We start from the raw sequence: 17249 nt of genomic DNA on the forward strand, positions 1-17249 counted from the left end.
AAATATGTAACTTCAAGAAATACAATGCTTGGTGTTTGTGTCAGAGCGGAGAACCAGTGCAGGGATTTCCCACCTGCTCAGACAAGGACCTTCTGGACACAGGTGTTGTATTCTGGGGAAGGGCAAGGGAAGAAATAAAGACCTGATGCAGGAGGAGGTCCATCACCTATCTTAAAATGCTGTTCACTCCACTGAGCTCAAGTTTACGATTTGGAGGTGAAAAAATTCTTTTTTCAGAAGTAACCCACCAAGTGCTGTGTTTCTGATCAAACTCCCCACACAGATGCTGCAACCTTGTGGCTGACTGCTAGTCCCTCTCAGTTCCTATCTCTGTAAGATGCTCCAGTGGGAAATATGGTTCAATTCTGAATGCACTTTAATCATAGAATCAATAAAGCTGGAAAAGACATGTAAGATCAAGAACAACTGTTAACCCAGCCCACCATGCCCACGTCCCTCAGTGCCACATCTCCACGGCTCTGGAACACCTCCAGGGATGGTGACCCTGGGCAGCTGTGCCACTGCAGCACTGCTCTTTCAAAGCAGAAATTGTTCCTAATATCCAACCTGAAATCACAATTCAACTTCACACTGATTTAAAGAGAAGGCAAGGCCACCCAGTACCGGGGTACACACACACTTACAGTTAACATGAATGAGTACCTGGCAATTAATGACAATTACAACGGATTACACAGTTAATAATTACCAATCAGTGAGCTTCTTCATTTCTGGGCCTCTTGGCTTTAGCAAAATACAACAAGCAATGAAGGTTTTTAGAGCAGGGAATGTGCGTGTGAGAATGTTGTTCCCTCTGAGTTTAAGCGGCTTGTAGCAGATCACAACGCATTTTAAGTGAAACACTCAACTAAATTGAAAAATAACAGAAGATAAAAATTCCTTTCAAATTAGAAAAGAAATACGAGTTGGGTGCCCCTAAGAATACATTCGGACTTCTGGTTCTTAACTGAAGTTTTATTACCTTCTCCCATTCTCTTACAATTCAAGTCAGAGCGAAGTGAGAACTGTGAGAGGCACAACTGGAGGCTGCCTGTTGGAACTCGTGATGAATGTTGGCTTGGAAACAAAACCACAGAAACGTAGAATCACTAAGGTTGAAAGAGACCTCCAAGATCAACAAGGCCAACCATCACCACCACACCCACTGAAATTTCTTATGGTAATTTCTTCCTGTTAGTACAGGAGGATTCCTCTGGTGGACAAAGCGGCTTTGGACGCAGCTGAGAAGGGCCACCTGCCTCTTCAATGTGCAGCTCTGGGCTCTGCAGACAGATCTGAGCCCCATCCAAGCACTAATGCAAAACTGCTTGGCTGGATGTACAGATTCTTATGGCTGAAGTGCACAGCGCTCTCGCCACAGAAGGTTCTACAGAGGAGCAGCTGCCTTTAATTATTTTGAAAACTAATGAAAAATCACAATTCATGCTTTATGTTATTTCCTACCAAACCCACAGTCAAATTCAAATGATCATCTTTCATTTTGCTATCACATGCAACGATAGCAAAAAAATCTGGGTTTCCTGAATTCACCCTACATGTTGAAAATTCCCACATACACTTATCTTTAGATGTTCTCTGCTTCTAGTCTCGGTGCATTTCTTTCCTTACCCTTTATCATGTTCATCTTCTGGTTTCTGCACAGACCATCTATCTCACAGTGCCTTTTCTGTGACCTCTCTGCAGCGCTTTAGCCTATTTTAAAAGTGTTTTTCCACTGTGGTAACAGACATTACATCCTGTCGTGCTACACCACCATTTATATTGTCGAGCAAAGGCGGTGCTGCCTAGAATGCAGAAACAGAGCAACTTCACTTCGTGAAAATGATAGAGGAAAGATAATTTCCATCGATTCCAACTTTTGAATGATGATTCTCAGTGTGGCTGAGAGTGAAAAAGGCAGAGCGTGCCGAAGAAGCACTTCACTGGCAAGTGCACCTGGTAGGGATAGCTGGTTTCTCTGAGAAACAGCATTTTATTTTTTTTCCCAATGAGCTGAGTTCTACTTTTCTGTCTCTTTGACATCTTCATTAAGCATCTTTGAATCACAGAATCATTAAGGTTGAAGAAGACCTCTAAGGTCCCCAAGTCCAACCCCAGCCCACCCCACCTTGCCCCCCGTGGGCACCACCCCCCCTCAGTGCCACATCCCCACGGTTCTGGAACACCTCCAGGGTTGGTGACCCCGCCACCTCCCAGGGCAGCTGTGCCAATGGATCACCACATCCCTTTCAGGGAACAAGTTCTTCCTAATACCCAGCCTTGCACTCCCCACCTCCTAGAAAAGCAAACAGAAGCCCTGCAGTCCCACGATCCTCTCCTCTACCACTGACACCACCACAAACTCCCCCAGTAACACTGTCCATTTGCCCATCTCTAGCACCACCAAAGTTTCACCATCGTCTTCCCCAGCTGTTCCTTCTTGACTTCTATCAATATTTGTAAATAGCTGGGAGCAAACTATGTTTCATGAACTATTTGCAACGTCCCATCACACTGGGATCTCAGTCATGTCCAACTGAGTATCCCAGCCTCCAGGTTTCACACATCCTACAGTCCAATTTATGCTCTTCAGGTTTAAATGGAAACACAGTCTGTGTGACTTTAATTTCAAATACTTTCAGCCATCACCCATTTCCTAGGGGCCCAAGGCAATTCCTCTACACTCAGTGCAGCCCCAAGCAAGCCAAAAGGTTGGATATCTATGGTTTAAGGAACCAAGGAGGCTTTTCAATAGCTACATTTCAGTGTCTGGTTGCTGAACATCTCAGAGGTCCCCTTCTTTTCAGAATGGTTACTTAAGATGTACAGTTCTGGGTTTCCTGCCCTCTGAACACCTCTGAAGTTCCCCATCTGAAGTGGACAACTGAATTATGGATAAACCAACTATCAGCTCCAGAACTGTTTCTCTAACACCACTTACAACACTACGTTTTAGATTATTTGAACATTTTTTTTCCAGTTCAAGGACTGAGCAGAGCAGGTAAATAGTATCAAACCCTTCTTTCTGCAGGCACAGCACTCACATGGCTGGCCTCAGGCTTTGTGCAGCTCTGGCAGGAAGCAGCAAAACCATACTCTTCAGTGTCATAGGCCTGAAGGTGGAGATTCTGAAGGGAGGTTTTTTCTTCTCCCCTGTTGGGCTCACAAGCCCTGCACTGTGCTGTGCCCTCAGTTAGTACTGTGTCCCCTCAGCCCCTGAGGACAGAATGGAACAAGCTCCAGATGTTGTATTCCTTTAAGGCAGTCTAAGTGGAAAATTAAACGAACTAGAAATATAGGAGAAGCAATTTTGCAAACAAAATCTTATTAACAACTACTTACAATATTGCTAAACCATAACCTTGTAGATAACAGGGTCTGCTTGTTATTCTCCATTTGATTAGTGCTCACTGCAATGGCTTCCCAATGGAAGTCAAGATTTTATCCCTATTGACACAGAACATTTGCTGGGCTTATTGATAAGCCTTCCAAAGCCACTCATTGAAGGGTGCTTACAACTAACAAAGCACTATTATCTATAGAAGATCAAGGAGCGGATCCTCCTGGAAGAGATGTTAAGCACACATGAGATGAAGAGGTGATCAGAGACAGGCAGCACAGCTTCACCAAGGGCAGACTGTCCCTGACCCATCTGGTGGCCTTCTGTGATGGAGTGATGGCACTGGTGGACAAAGGAAGGACAACTGTTGTTGTCTGCCTGGACTTGTGTGAAGCCTTGGGCATGGTCCCCACCACATCCTATCTCCATGTTGGAGAGATGTGAGTTCGAAGGCTGGACTTTTTGGTGGATAAAGAATTGGTTGGAAGGTCACAGCCTTGTAGTTAACGGCTTTATGTCCAGACGGAGGCAGTGATGAGACAAGTCCCCCAGGGGTTGTTCATCTTGGGTCTGGTGCACTTCAACAGCTTTATCAGTATCAAGGAGAGTGGGATCAACTGTACTTTAAGTGAGTTTGTTGATGGCACCAAGCTGAGTGGTGCAGTTGACACGAGAGAAAGGGGAGATGCCATCCAGAGGGATCTGGACAGGCTCGAAAAGGGGGCACCTCATGAGGTCTAACAAGGCCAAGCGCAGGATGTTGCACTTGGGCCACTCAATCCTACATTTGAGAACAGACTGGGAGAACACATTGAGAGCAGCCCTGCGGAGAAGGACTTGGGGGTCCTGGTGGGTGAAAAACTGGATATGAGTCAACAGTGTGCACTTGCAGCCTGGAATGCCAACAGCAGCCTGGGCTGCATCCACAGAGGGGTGGGAGTGGGGCAGGGAGGGGACTGTGCTCCTCTACTCTGCCCTTATGAAGCCCCACCTGCACTACCGTGTCCAAGCCTATGGCCCCACACAGATAGATAAACAGATGTGTAGATAGAAAATAATGGAAGATATTGCTCCTCTTCTATAGGATCCCCCTTCCATACTCATTTTACAGGGGGCTACTAAGTCTGTGGTGGTATTTTATGCATCACTGAACTTTTTAGTATATTCAGAATGCTCTGTTGCTTAAGAACCAACCAGTCAAAAAAGAAAAAAAGCCACAGTAAATCATTGGAAAGGTTCAGAAATACGTTTCTAGAGACAGAACAAAAAATATTGTTTTAGATTACAGAAACATAAATGCTTGTTATGATTGCCTTACTGTTTACTGACATCCCCTGAATTTCCCCACTTTGTCCTTGATTTCTACCTTCTGTCTTTGTTTTATCTGTAAGTAATCTTTAGCCTGTTGATTGAAACTTGCTTTGGTTTGGATTCTGACTGTACCAAACTCCTCCTACCTTTTATTCCTTCAGCTCATGTCCCCCCATACCTTTATATTTGTTCTACCTAATCCTCCTACAAACACAGCATATGTACACAAGAATGTCTTTTAAAAATGTTTCTTCCATTTCAGCTGCTGCTGCAATTTCTTACTAAGACAAGATAGCTCTTGTTTCTGAACAATAAAACAACATTCTGCTGCTAAAATTCCTTTCCTTCTACAGATTTCTGAGCAAATTGCCTTTAAGTATCGAAGTCTTTTTAGACGATAGCTTAACTGCTGCCTGGTACTAAGCCCCAGCTTTCTATATTAAACAGTCATACCATAATGATACTTCCTCATGGAGATAATTGCTAATTATAATCCAATCATCATCTGATCTCTTCGAAAAAGTAAAAAATTAAGACTTAAGTTTTTGGCCAGAAAATCAGTTTTTCTATCTATAATTGTCTATTATTACGCTAGGTGTGATTATCATATAGTCCTTTTCTTTTAAAGAAATACTGTGTTTAAAGATGCCACTTGGATACAGGTCCTTCCTGAGACTGGTTTACCTTTCTCAGGAGGAAAAGAATTGCAAACTCTAAGACTTGTTAAGCTAGAATAGAAGGAAAGTAATAATAGTAATAATAATATATGTATAAAGTAGAACTGTGGTGAAGAGGGGAAGAAAACAATGTGTTAGGGATTTGAAAAGGGCTGCATTGCATGCTTTAAACACTGGTGAATAGAATGACAACAATTGATAAAAGAATAACATTATTTATAACAAAAATAATGCGATTTACCTATTTGCACACTTGGACTATTTGAAAACCTTTAGCAGTCCTACTGTGCAGTTCTGTTATAAAAACAACTTCAGCGTTCAGAATAAATCAGTACAGAAGAGGCTGTGTCTACAAGACAAAGAAAGGCAAGTTACCCAAGAGGAATGCTCCTTCATCTGGTGCTGGTTGCTGTGAGGCCCGCTGGCATGGCCACGCCAAAAGCAGTTTTGGCAGAGCTGGTAGTTGTGGCACTGTTGGCACCGGTACCGGAAGCCCATCATGCTCTCACAGCGGCAATAGGAACACTCCACAGGATGGAAGACTTGGCGAAGGCGCGGAGGGAAACAGAAAAAATGAAAATAAGCAAACCTTAAGAAAACTGCAATCACTACATTTTGTGAAAGCTTCCAAGAAAAACCAAATAAACCACAACCCAGGTTCTCGATCACTGAAAGAAATTATTACTGCATCCACGCCATGGCTTCTGAGCCCAGAAGAGATTATTTTGGAAGAATAACGACATATCTGAGTTGATAACATATCAGCACCACCCAACAAGTTCAATATTTCTTCTCCAGCTTTTTCCCCCTTTGGATTTCCTCAGAACCAGAAAGCTCAATGCAAATCCAACAACAGAGAGAACATGAGTGGACAGGGAAAGCAATAGCGTCATATTCATACAATCACAGAATCATTAAAGCTGGAAAAAACAAAGGTCATCAAGTCCAACCCCAACCCATTCCCACCATGTTCCCAGATAGAATGATAGAATCATGAATATTGAAAAAGACCCCTAAAAAAGGTTCACAAAGGTTGACTTCTGCCTAAGGGACCTGAGGGAGCCAAGAGCTTCTCACTCAAATTCAGAGCACTGTATTCTGCTCTAAAGCCTCTTGCTAGACGACACTTCCCATAGACCAGTGGTTTCCCCAGCTGGACAGTGCAGAAATGCTACCCAAATTGAGGATGGGTTTGCCCAAGTTGTTGAAAACATCAAGCGAATAACTACAGGGAAGAGCACTTGAGCATTAACCTGGACAGCAATATCACAAGCCAAGAATCAGGTGGATGATGCTCTTACTGCTACACGGAAACACCACGTAAAGAAAATGATGTGTACAAGACAGTCAGCTTCAGTGATACGAATGCCCAGTGGAAATGGAAGCTCCTGTAGAGGAACTGCTACCTTTTGAATATCTTTATTCAAAAGGCAGAGAAAGCAATGAAAAGCAAGTTCTACATTTATTTCAATTACGAGAAAAGAACTGGTTGGAAAAAAAATAAAAAAAGATGACAACAAACCTTAAGTTAACACAGCAACAATAACTTTCTACATCTTAGGAAGTGGAGAACACGATCTCAGTGACTTCAGTAAATTCATATGAGAATCAGTAAGCATACTACAAGAAGACACAACAGGAAAAGTGAGTTCAGAGAACTGTCAGTGCCTTAAAGAAACAATGCTAAAGAAACAAGTATAAATATCTCTGGGCAGAGGAAGGAGCAGACTGTTGTAAAAAAAGCAACTTGACTAAAATGATGAGCTCAATAACTTCAAATTCAAAAAGAAGCCTACAGAAGTAAAAACAGGAACAAATCATCAATGACAGCTGAAGGAATAATGTCGTATCCCAAGACAAAGACAGACATGAAAGAATATGAGAAAATTAGCAAGCGATTTAAAAGAGGTATCACAAAATTTGTGATTAGTTCTGATCCTTAAGAAAAGATGAAATTATACATAAGTAACCACGGCCTTCTCGTGTTATTTTAACTGGTAGAGTACTTGAACAAATACTAAAGGAATTTAAGCACCTGAAGAACGTGAGCCATGAACAACATTCCCCAACTCAACTTTGTGTCTTTCCATGCCAGGCTAATTGCCCTTGAAACCAGAACGAGGGCATTAAATGTCACCAATTTCCCATGTTACTTCAGTAATTCTTCCAAAACTGGCAGGCCGTGGTATTTGCCTAACAGAGGGAAATACCCAGTAGATGAAAGGACTGTAACTGTGATGTGAATTTCATCGGGAAAAGACCAGAAAATTATCAAAACAAAACGATCGAACAAGCAGGGCTCCAAAAGGCTTTATTCCAGGTCAAGTATTGCTCACTGTTTTCATAAAAATATTGAAAAACTGACAAAATGCCCAACTTGGGGCATCACGTTTCAACAAACAAGATCTAGGAGACAGCTTAGCTAAGAGTTGACTGTGAGAAGAGTGCAAGAGGTACTTACAAAAATACCAATGCATTCTGCAGAACCAGCGGCCAAAACCCAGGGACCCGAGGATTTAAACTACAGTAAGAAAAATCCATGCTAGAATACTAGGAAAAACTTTCTCACCCTAAGAATATTTAACACTGATCTCAGCCCAGCTTCTCATCCACACCGACGCTGAAACCTTTGGACTGAACATTTTACGCAGCAGCAGGGCAGATCTCTTGAGAACTTTGAATGTATGTAAAGTTTGCCTTTGGAAAGGGAAATAGATGATGTCATGGGCTCCCACAGCTTTTTGGTATCCACCTCCAAGAACCCTTTGTCCATGGAGAATTTCTGTCTCCTGCTGGGACCAGACATGGGGCCACTGCCTTAACATGGAGCTCTGAACCAAAGAATCAGAAACTTGAAGCTGATGCACTTGACTTAAGGAATGCAGTAGCAGCATTCTGATGAAATAAACACCAGACAAAATTACAGTGGTGACAGGGTTCTGAGCATACTGCATACATGATGAGGAAAAAGACTGAAACAGTCATTGTCAGAGATCGTGAGGTCTTCCTTACCTGGTTACCGCCAAGTGCTACAGCACAATCAGATGCAGATGCTTTTTTTCCAACTTTTGGGAATATGTCAATGTGCCAATAAAATATGGTGTTGAAGACTTTAGTTCTCTCCTGTTCAGACTGCCTTCCATGTTTCTGTCCACACGAATCCGTTCCAGGCTGAGGCTGCCATGAAGAGGTGCACTGATGATTTCTAACACCACTGACACTCCTGACTCCACATTGTGCTTGAACCACAAGGACCTCATCCCCATTCTTCCTCTCCATTCTGCCTCTGAAACATTCACTGGTGTCACTGCTTATGCTTTATTTTCCCTGCCTCAGTGATCTGAACAAATTCTTGCTATTGATATTTCCTTTCAGGAGGTGTCCCTTTACTCAAAGTTTCCAGTCACATATGGGAGGGGGAGTTTTAAGCTTCTTACTACTTTTCACTGCTTCCAAGACTTCAGTTGTTCCCTTTCCTGGTTGTCAGTGCTCCAAATTCAAGATTCCTCCTGGGTCCTTTTTGACAGACAACCCGCTCCTTCCTTCCTCCACTGGACCTGATGGTCTCAGATGTCTTTTCCAACCTAAAGGATACTGTGATTCTTGCCAGCAGACTCTGTGAGACATCACAAAACTCACCTCACCCTCTCCCAGCTGTGTCCTCTTCTTCCAAGCCTGCCAGCCTCCAAAATTCTTCTCCTCTAATTAATTCTCAGCAGCAGACTATTTCGGCCATCACTGTACGAAACTGCCACGAGCAATCATCCAGTCAGTATTCAAATCTCTCTTTTCATTCCATTTCTTCTCTGATCTGGACATATTAAATTCTTCCAAGTGAAAATGAGATGTGACCATTCTCCTCCTCCTTTTCTTTCTTCCCCTGTCTCAAAGACATCTCTCATTTGCTCTCTTCTACAAAACTGCAGTTTATTCAAAGATCTTGTGCCATCTTGTGATTTACTTGAGACACCTCTATTTTTTCAGTGGTCTGCTTTTCTGACTCTCCAGTATATCAAAATATATGTAAGAGTGGTGCTGCAGTGGCACAGCTGCCCAGGGAGGTGGTGGGGACACCAAACCTGGAGGTGTTCCAGAACTGTGGGGATGTGGCACTGAGGATCATGGTCAGTGGACGTGGTGGGATGGGTTGGGCTTGGTTATTTTGGAAGTCTTTTCCAACCACGATGGTTGGAATATATTGGATTAGGTTTTCAGATTATAAAGACACGCTAATTTGTCCATATTTTCTTCTCTAACTCCTGGAGAACAGAACATAAATCCCTCTACCTCATTACCAAGAAGCCATTCCTGACAAAATCCCTCATTACTGTTTCCCACCCAAATGGGAAATGTTATTCCATCATCGGTCTTTGAGCTGCAACCCCCAAATCCCTGCCTTGAAATCTCCATTAGCTGCCCTCCTTTGCGCATCCATCTTTTATCTTACGCTTTCACTGCTAATGCCAAAACCACTGCTCTGTCTGAACAATGTATTTCCCACTAGGACATATGATAAAGGCTTCCAAAATACAGTAGTAATATACACGTTAGATTACTTAAAAAGAAATAATGAGGAAAAGTTTTAGAGTAATTGTGGATCTGCATTTCAGATATATTATTTCAAATTACTGTAAATGAAAAGATACATCAGACAGGTAAGATATATGCAGACTGGAGACTGGTCTGGAACTGAGAAGCACAGCAAAGTTGTCTACATAGAGATGACAGAGTATTTCCATGGGAAGGATACCAAGAACAAAACACAGACAGAAATAAGTAGGAGAAAAGAACAGAGCCTTTATAAAAGTGCGTAGGAGTAATCGACAAAGATGTGAAAAAAAACTAGCAGCTAAAGGAAAACGAAAATATGAGAACTTTAAAATACAAGAAAAGAAATCAAAGAGGAGATAATGAAAGTAGAAAGCTAAAGCAGGATGCAGATGAAGTAATATTTCTGTGTAAGAGTGTTGCAGGGAAGACCTGGAAAAACGCACTGTTCAAAAACTCTGGCTAAGACAGAATTAGTGTTGGAAGAGAAATGCTTTGAAGAACTTGCCATGACTATAAATACAAACCTTTATTTAAACATCTGTCTTTATACTACTCTTTTTCATCTGGTACTAATAGCTACATCTGTAAGCTGACATACTGCTACATGACTGTGCTTTGTCCTAGTGGACCCAGGCCAGGAATACTGATGTGCATGCACATCCAGAACATCTAAATTCTAGTACTCCAAAGCAAAAGACTTACCAATGATGATGTTAGCTATGAGATAAAAATGTAATCATCTGCTTAATTAACCACAAAAATCCTAGTGCTCTGAGCTCATGCAAAAGTAGCCCAAAAAACATGACCAGTGTATAACACACATGTCAAGCTCCAGGTTCCAACTCCAGAGTGTTTTATTTTTCCATGGAAACTATTCTGATGAGCGGAAAGAGAAGACTTGAAGTCTTCCAGCAGATTAACATCCTCAGCTCAGCCCAATGGAGAGAGGTCTGCTCAAGCAGCAGTTCAACAGGAACCCAAACGTTTCTGTTGATTAAACAAGGAACTTGACCTCCTGACTCAATTAAGTTTGTAAATACACCCAAATTGGTTCTGCACTCTTCCGCTGGAACTCAGTTTTCCTGTAGAAAGAGCTACTAAGTATTAAAAACATAATTTCTGGCAATTATAATGAAGAATTCCCACGCTATATTAGATATATCAAATCAAAACAGAATCAAAGCATCAAAACAGAATGTGAATCACCTTCCAAGGTAAGTTCTGACAAGTTACCAGGCATGCACAGACGTATCCTGAGTAGTATGGATGGAAGAGGAGGAAAGACTTGTAAAGAGAAGACAAGGCACTGGCAAAACCTAGGGGCAGGAGAGAAGGCGTTGGTTGGTTGGGGTTCACTTGGTTGGTTTGTCTTCTTCCTCTCCTGAGTTTTACAAAACTCTACCAAAAACTAGCTGGGAAAAACCTGTGAAATTAAAGTCTGAGTGTGAGCTATGAGAGGAATGATAAAAGTTCTCAAGCTTTGCCAGACCTTTTAATAAAGCCTTCCCTTTGGATCTGCTTTCCACCTGACCCTGTAGATCAGATGGGCTCCTTGCACGGGATCAGCAGCTTCAGACGGACTGCGTCAGTCTGGCACGTGCCAAGCAGCAGGCTGTGAAGGATGGCCTTTTGCAGAAATCTGCATTGCACAGGAAAGCTTGGGGACCAGCAGGAGGAAAGACTGAAAAGTATTACAGAATTTTTATCCAGGAAAGAAGCGATGGGTTTAAAACCTCCTGGAATATTACTTCTTTTTGAAATGTGCTTCTGCATGTTCATCATTGGTACGTGTTAAGTGACATTATGCCTCTCAGAGGAGGATCAGACCAAAATGAATGCATGGAGTTGCCACTGGAACTCCTTTGCCACCGTTAGGATATTTCTGAAGGGTTTTGTGGGACATCTGCGAGCTTATGGAAAGCTTTCTTAATGGAAATGAGAATTCCCAGGAGCCTGGGGAAGCACAGAGGCACGTCTGGCATATTTTCCCAGGAAATCACCTTCTTCCTTGCAAAATATGTGGAGAAAAAAAAAAGAAAGAAAAAAAAAAGGAGAATAAAAATGGCATAAGCACTGCAGTTTCCTGGATTTTCTAGTTTTTTATTATTTTTATCTGTTTATTTCCAAAGGAAAGCTGAAAACGGATTCCACTGTCAGTTTCTATCCTTTCTTGTTTGGAATAGATTTACTACAGGCAAGGCTGCTCAGCAGTTGCTAAACATGAATTGGGTCATTTCAGAAAAAGCAAGCAGCAATTCTCAAAACCCTTTCAGAATTTACTGCAGTGGTTCTGAGCTTCTGGGAAAGCTAAAGATTGATTTGCCACATAAGGCAGCCAAAACCAACCAAAGAATGACCTGACACTATGAAAAAATGCAATGGATTGTTCTTTAACTGGGAACTCCTAAACACAAACTGCACTGTCCCTACCCATTCATACATTTGTTTTTCTGAACCACTGTACTTTCCTACCCTCGAGAGCAAATGAGCTGGCAAAGTATTTCTACCAATGACAATGAGTGCTTAAGACAGCACAAAGGCCAAATTGGATATTCAGGAGTTGGATATTCTTTTCAATATTTTCCTTTTTACAGAGCAAAGAGAACACAGCCTGAAGACCCCTTCCATTTGCATTTCTCCAGGAACAAAACTAAAAGGACTGGAATGCCGACACAAAAGCAATGCTGCACGATGGCAGTCAAACCGAACCGATGGCTCTCCAAACAAGGTGCTGGCCCATTTGTCCAGAGCAGTACTGCCAACCAAAGACATTTGTCTGATGTGTTGAGAAAGAAGACAAGATTTAAAGGTAAGGAAGAAACTTGTTTCTCCAATAGAACAAACTTAGTTCACAGCCTAATTGCCTTTTGCTGGAATGAGAGCTGAAAAGACAGCCATAGAAATAGGAGGATTTTTTCTTCAGGTTGTCAGCTAAGGTGTTCAGATGCCTCTGCAGTAACTTTTCAATGATTGCCACAGCAATTCATGAAAATGCTGACAAACTGTGAAGGAGACAAGCATCTGCGTGGAAGGAAAGATGAGGTAACAGAAGCACTGACAAGGCACAATCCAGAGAAAACTGGCAAGAAACAACAGGCTGCAGAACAAGACTAGCACTGATCAGGTAACTTCAGGTGACACCACCAAGACGGCAGCAGGAAAGAGACAAAATTAAGGATGAAGCTTTAAGGACTGAGACCATTCTATCAGGAAAATATCATTTAACGTCTGGAGCCGAAAGATGAGAAGGCTACTTCCTAAATGAACAACTTCAGGGAATGATTCAATGGAATTTCCATTGTAAACACATATAGAACCACAGAATCATGGAGCAGCTGAGACTGGATGGAACTTCAGGACATCTGCTCAAGTCGGGCCAGCTGGAGCTTGCTGCTGCATCACGGCCAGTTTCAGTTTTGAGTGTCTCCAAGGATGGAGACTCCACAGCCTGGACAACCTCCAACCTGATGGCAAGGGGCACTGATCACCTCTCCCAACCCAACGACAGAAGGCACTGACCACCTCCTCCAACCTGATGGCACAGGGCATTGTTCAGGACACCGCTGTTTCGGCTATCTAATAATTGCTTCTTGGTACTTTCAAGAAAAAAGCTCAGACTACTGGATTACCTCCAGGTCTTTCCACCATTTCCCTTGTAATTGGACCAGATGGTCTGTGAAAGTCCCTTCCAACTGAACTATTCCATTATGTTTCAACATTTACCCTTGCCTGAGCTCTGTAAAATTCTACCTTGACCTATAATGCATATTAACTTTTTACAGCTTGTTCCCTTACTGTATTTATTCCAGCCTGTGTGCTTTACTTGAAGTAAAAGCTTATAAAGATAAGAGGATAAAGGAAAAAGAGCAAACAGTAGCTGCTGCCATTTCAACCTGTTACATAAGGGTGGGAAAGAGATTGGCAGTGCCAGAGTCTCCCTAACACTTCAACTAAATCAACCTTCTCAGCTCTTTAGGAAGTTTTCCCTTTCAGATCTGTTTCCATTACATTACTTCCCCCCAAAAAGTCTTTGATAAATCACTTTTTTTCTTTTCAATTGTACACACAATTGTCAGAAAATGTTTGTAAACATACAGAGCAATTGGGAAATTAACCATCTCTTCTGCTGCAATAAACAAGAAAAAGCCCATTGAGCATTGCAGCTCTGCTCTTATTCAGTGCTGTACAAACGCAGATTATAAACACAACCAGATATGCTTTGCAAGAGGCTCAAGAAAAGACAATAAAACGAACACCACAAAAGAGCATATCAAAGTCACAGCAATACTGAACCACTTCACAGACATCAGGAAGCAGAGAATGGAATAAATCCTGAACACTTTGCTAGAGACACACAGACTGCTGGAGTTTTAAAGCTTTGCCTGGGCAAGGACAAGAGGGACTTCACCCATGTCCTAAAAGGAAGAAATCTGCACCCTGAGATGCTTATAAACACACTAAGCTGAAGAAGAAGTAACACCTGGTAGGGCAGAGATGCTGAAGAACGATAAGAGGATTTTACTGTGTGGTGAAGGAAACAGAAGATGACATTCAGTTTTTCCATCTCTTATTGCTCCTTAAACAGATTCTGTTAGCGGTAATAACAGGAATTTTAGAAGAGGTCTGGAAGTGAGAGGAACTCAGCATTCGTAGTGAGTGAATGAAGTGACCAGATGGAGTTGCACTCGATGATCCTTATGGGTCACGACACTCTGTGATTCTATGACTCGTGCTCAAATGCTGCTCAAGACATTTAAACTGTACCAACATCTTTGGAAGTTCACATTTGAAAGCATATGTTGAGGCATCATTCAAGTGAAGATTTACTTTAAAAGTTTCAGAATAAATGTGAGCATTGAGAGAATGCCATTTTTCTCCTTTTTTTTTTTTGTCTTTCGCTACTAACAATGCTAGAACCTTAACTTAAATACTAACAACCAATTGACGTTGTTGTTGGTTCCATCAATCATCCATTTTCCTCCTAGAAGTGCTGAACATGTGTCCCTCCAACAGAATCCTAAAGCCTAAGTGCATTGGGACCTGGACAGTTACAGTGGGAACGCATTCACTGAGAAAGGACAGCATATCAATGTATTTGATCAGCATACAGCCCTGCTCACGGGGTTTTGATCAAAATATCCTATTTACCATTTTCAACATGGGCAAGTCTGTGCATGAGAGGCAGCCACACAAGGCACTGAGGAGGTGGATCAGCCATCAATGTGTCTAAAAACATGTTCAGCATGATCTTTTTCTGCAAAGGAAAAAGAAACACAGCTTAAGACAATTGTCCATTTCATTTCAAAATTTCAGTACCAAAAATAACTTCAGCTTTAACATTTCACTATTATTCAGCTTCCATTTACCAATATAGGAAATGCTATAATGATAAAGCAGACATTTTGTTCAGGGAGCTTCAACCTACACTGAGCAAACAGCACCACCACAGAGAGGGTATCAGTACAGACACAGCATCGTCACACAAAAATTAAAGATTCACAGATGATTAGAAAATCCCAAGAAATGGAGGACAAGTCAGTCTGGATTAGCTGCTGGATTGTAGTTCAAGAGGGATACAACAAATGTGAGGAGATTATTTAACAGTGTAGGAAAAGGTATTTCAAGCATACAGGCAGCACTAAGAAAAGTAGAAGTTAAAAAAAAAAAGGTAATTACAACTAATATTCATACAGCATCCACACAGTAAATTACTTCAAAGAAATACAGAACAAGAGGCAAGGGGAGAACTGCACTAAGGTTTAGAAAATGTATCATCACTGATAATGAAATTGAAATGAAATCATTAGAAGGAAGTCATGTTTTAAGAGTAGTATTTTCTAAGGTTTCAAATTCAATTGAGCAAGAGAAAATTTCTGCTGCAAATACAAACAGATGGAGACAATTGGAAACAAAACCAGTTGAGAGTGCTGTGGATATAACATGAGAATATATTGGCTTTTGCATGCAGGCAGCTGGAAGATTAGGAATGTCTCCTAAGCAGACGACCACTTTTCCCTCACCTTACCCTGTGGCAGTGCTACCTCAAAGAGCATCCAAAGGGCAGGGCAAGCAGCGCTGGAGGAAAAACCAGGCTGGGATTCTCACAGCCCTGCTCCACCAACCTGCCTCCTCCTTCCTGTGGAAGTGAAGAAACCCAGCACCTTTCAACAAATCCACATCTCAGTGCTTCCGAGAAGCACGCTACCAGTGCTGAAGGAAGCCCTCTGATAGGAGATGTCCATCCCTGAAGATGCTCAAGGCTGGGTTGGATGACCCTGAACCGACTTCATGGTTCACAACCTTACCAACGTCAGGGGGCTGGAACTGGATGGGCTTTAAGGTCTCTTCCCACCCAAACCATTCTGTGATTCTATTCCATGAACTGTTCACAGCTTGCAGTGTCTGAAAACCCAATGCCCTGTTCACACAACAAGGAACGATAGAAAAAACGAGTCACAGAATCATCCAGGTTGGAAAAGACCCCTAAGATCACCCGGTGCACCCCCAGCCCACCGACCACATCCCTCAGTGCCACATCCCCACAGTTCTGGAACACCTCCACGGATGGGGACTCCACCACTTTCCTGGGGAACCTCATTGCTCACAGTGTTGAATACCATCATTGCCCAATGTGCAAGCGGTGCATTAGACATCTTGTATGGGTAGAGGAGGTGCTCAATGCCAGGTTAAATGGGGCCTTGGGCAACCTGATCTGATGAGTGCTAACCAGCCCATGGCAGGTGTTGAAACCAGATGGGCTTAAGGGTCCCTTCCGACCCAAGCCATTCTATGATTCGATGATTCCATGACTGTATAGCATTACACATATACTCCTCTAAGGGTCCCATTCTCCTGACTCCCATCTCCCACCCTGTTTCATACATGGCAGCACATGAAACATTTTCTGGCTGTAATTCTTCGCCAGAGCTGAACAAGGGCATGCAGCACCTGGGCCATGCCAAGACAGCCTGGAGGCACTTTGGTTTTGATACATTGCTTCCAATATGGAAAACAGTAGAATCTTCATAGAATGGTTGGGGCAGAAGGGTCTTTAAAGATCACAGAACCATAGAATGGTTGGGTTGGAAGGGACCTTAAAAATCACAGAGACATAGAATGATAGAATGGCTTGGGTTGGAAGGGACTTGAAAGTCCCCCCAGCACCAACCCCTGCCATGGGATGGTTGCCACCCACCAGATCAGGCTGCCCAGGGCCTCATCCAGCCTGGCCTTGAGCAAATCCAGACATAAGACATCCAAAATGCATGTCAACGTTCTGGGTCACTGCAACCCAACTAAGCTGAAAAATAAGTTTGGGAGTTATCACAACGGCAGGAAAACACAACAGAATAGTTTAACTTGGAAGGGAC

The 17249-nt window shown here is 42.4% G+C and overlaps 1 protein-coding gene across 1 annotated transcript in view; it reads right to left on the reverse strand.

The window, feature by feature from the left end:
• The window catches only part of DTNB (dystrobrevin beta), a gene marked incomplete at both ends in the record, with an annotated part of 126144 nt that overhangs the window by 87094 nt on the left and 21801 nt on the right, over positions 1-17249 (reverse strand). Inside the window, 2 exons of the mRNA XM_079532659.1 lie at positions 5704-5870; positions 15028-15133. Coding sequence (XP_079388785.1) covers positions 5704-5870; positions 15028-15133 — 273 coding nt within the window. The remainder of the gene's footprint in view (positions 1-5703; positions 5871-15027; positions 15134-17249) is intronic.

The sequence above is a fragment of the Tetrao urogallus genome (genome assembly GCF_951394365.1).
Source record: "Tetrao urogallus genome assembly, chromosome: 2".
Classification (NCBI taxonomy): Eukaryota; Metazoa; Chordata; class Aves; order Galliformes; family Phasianidae; genus Tetrao; species Tetrao urogallus.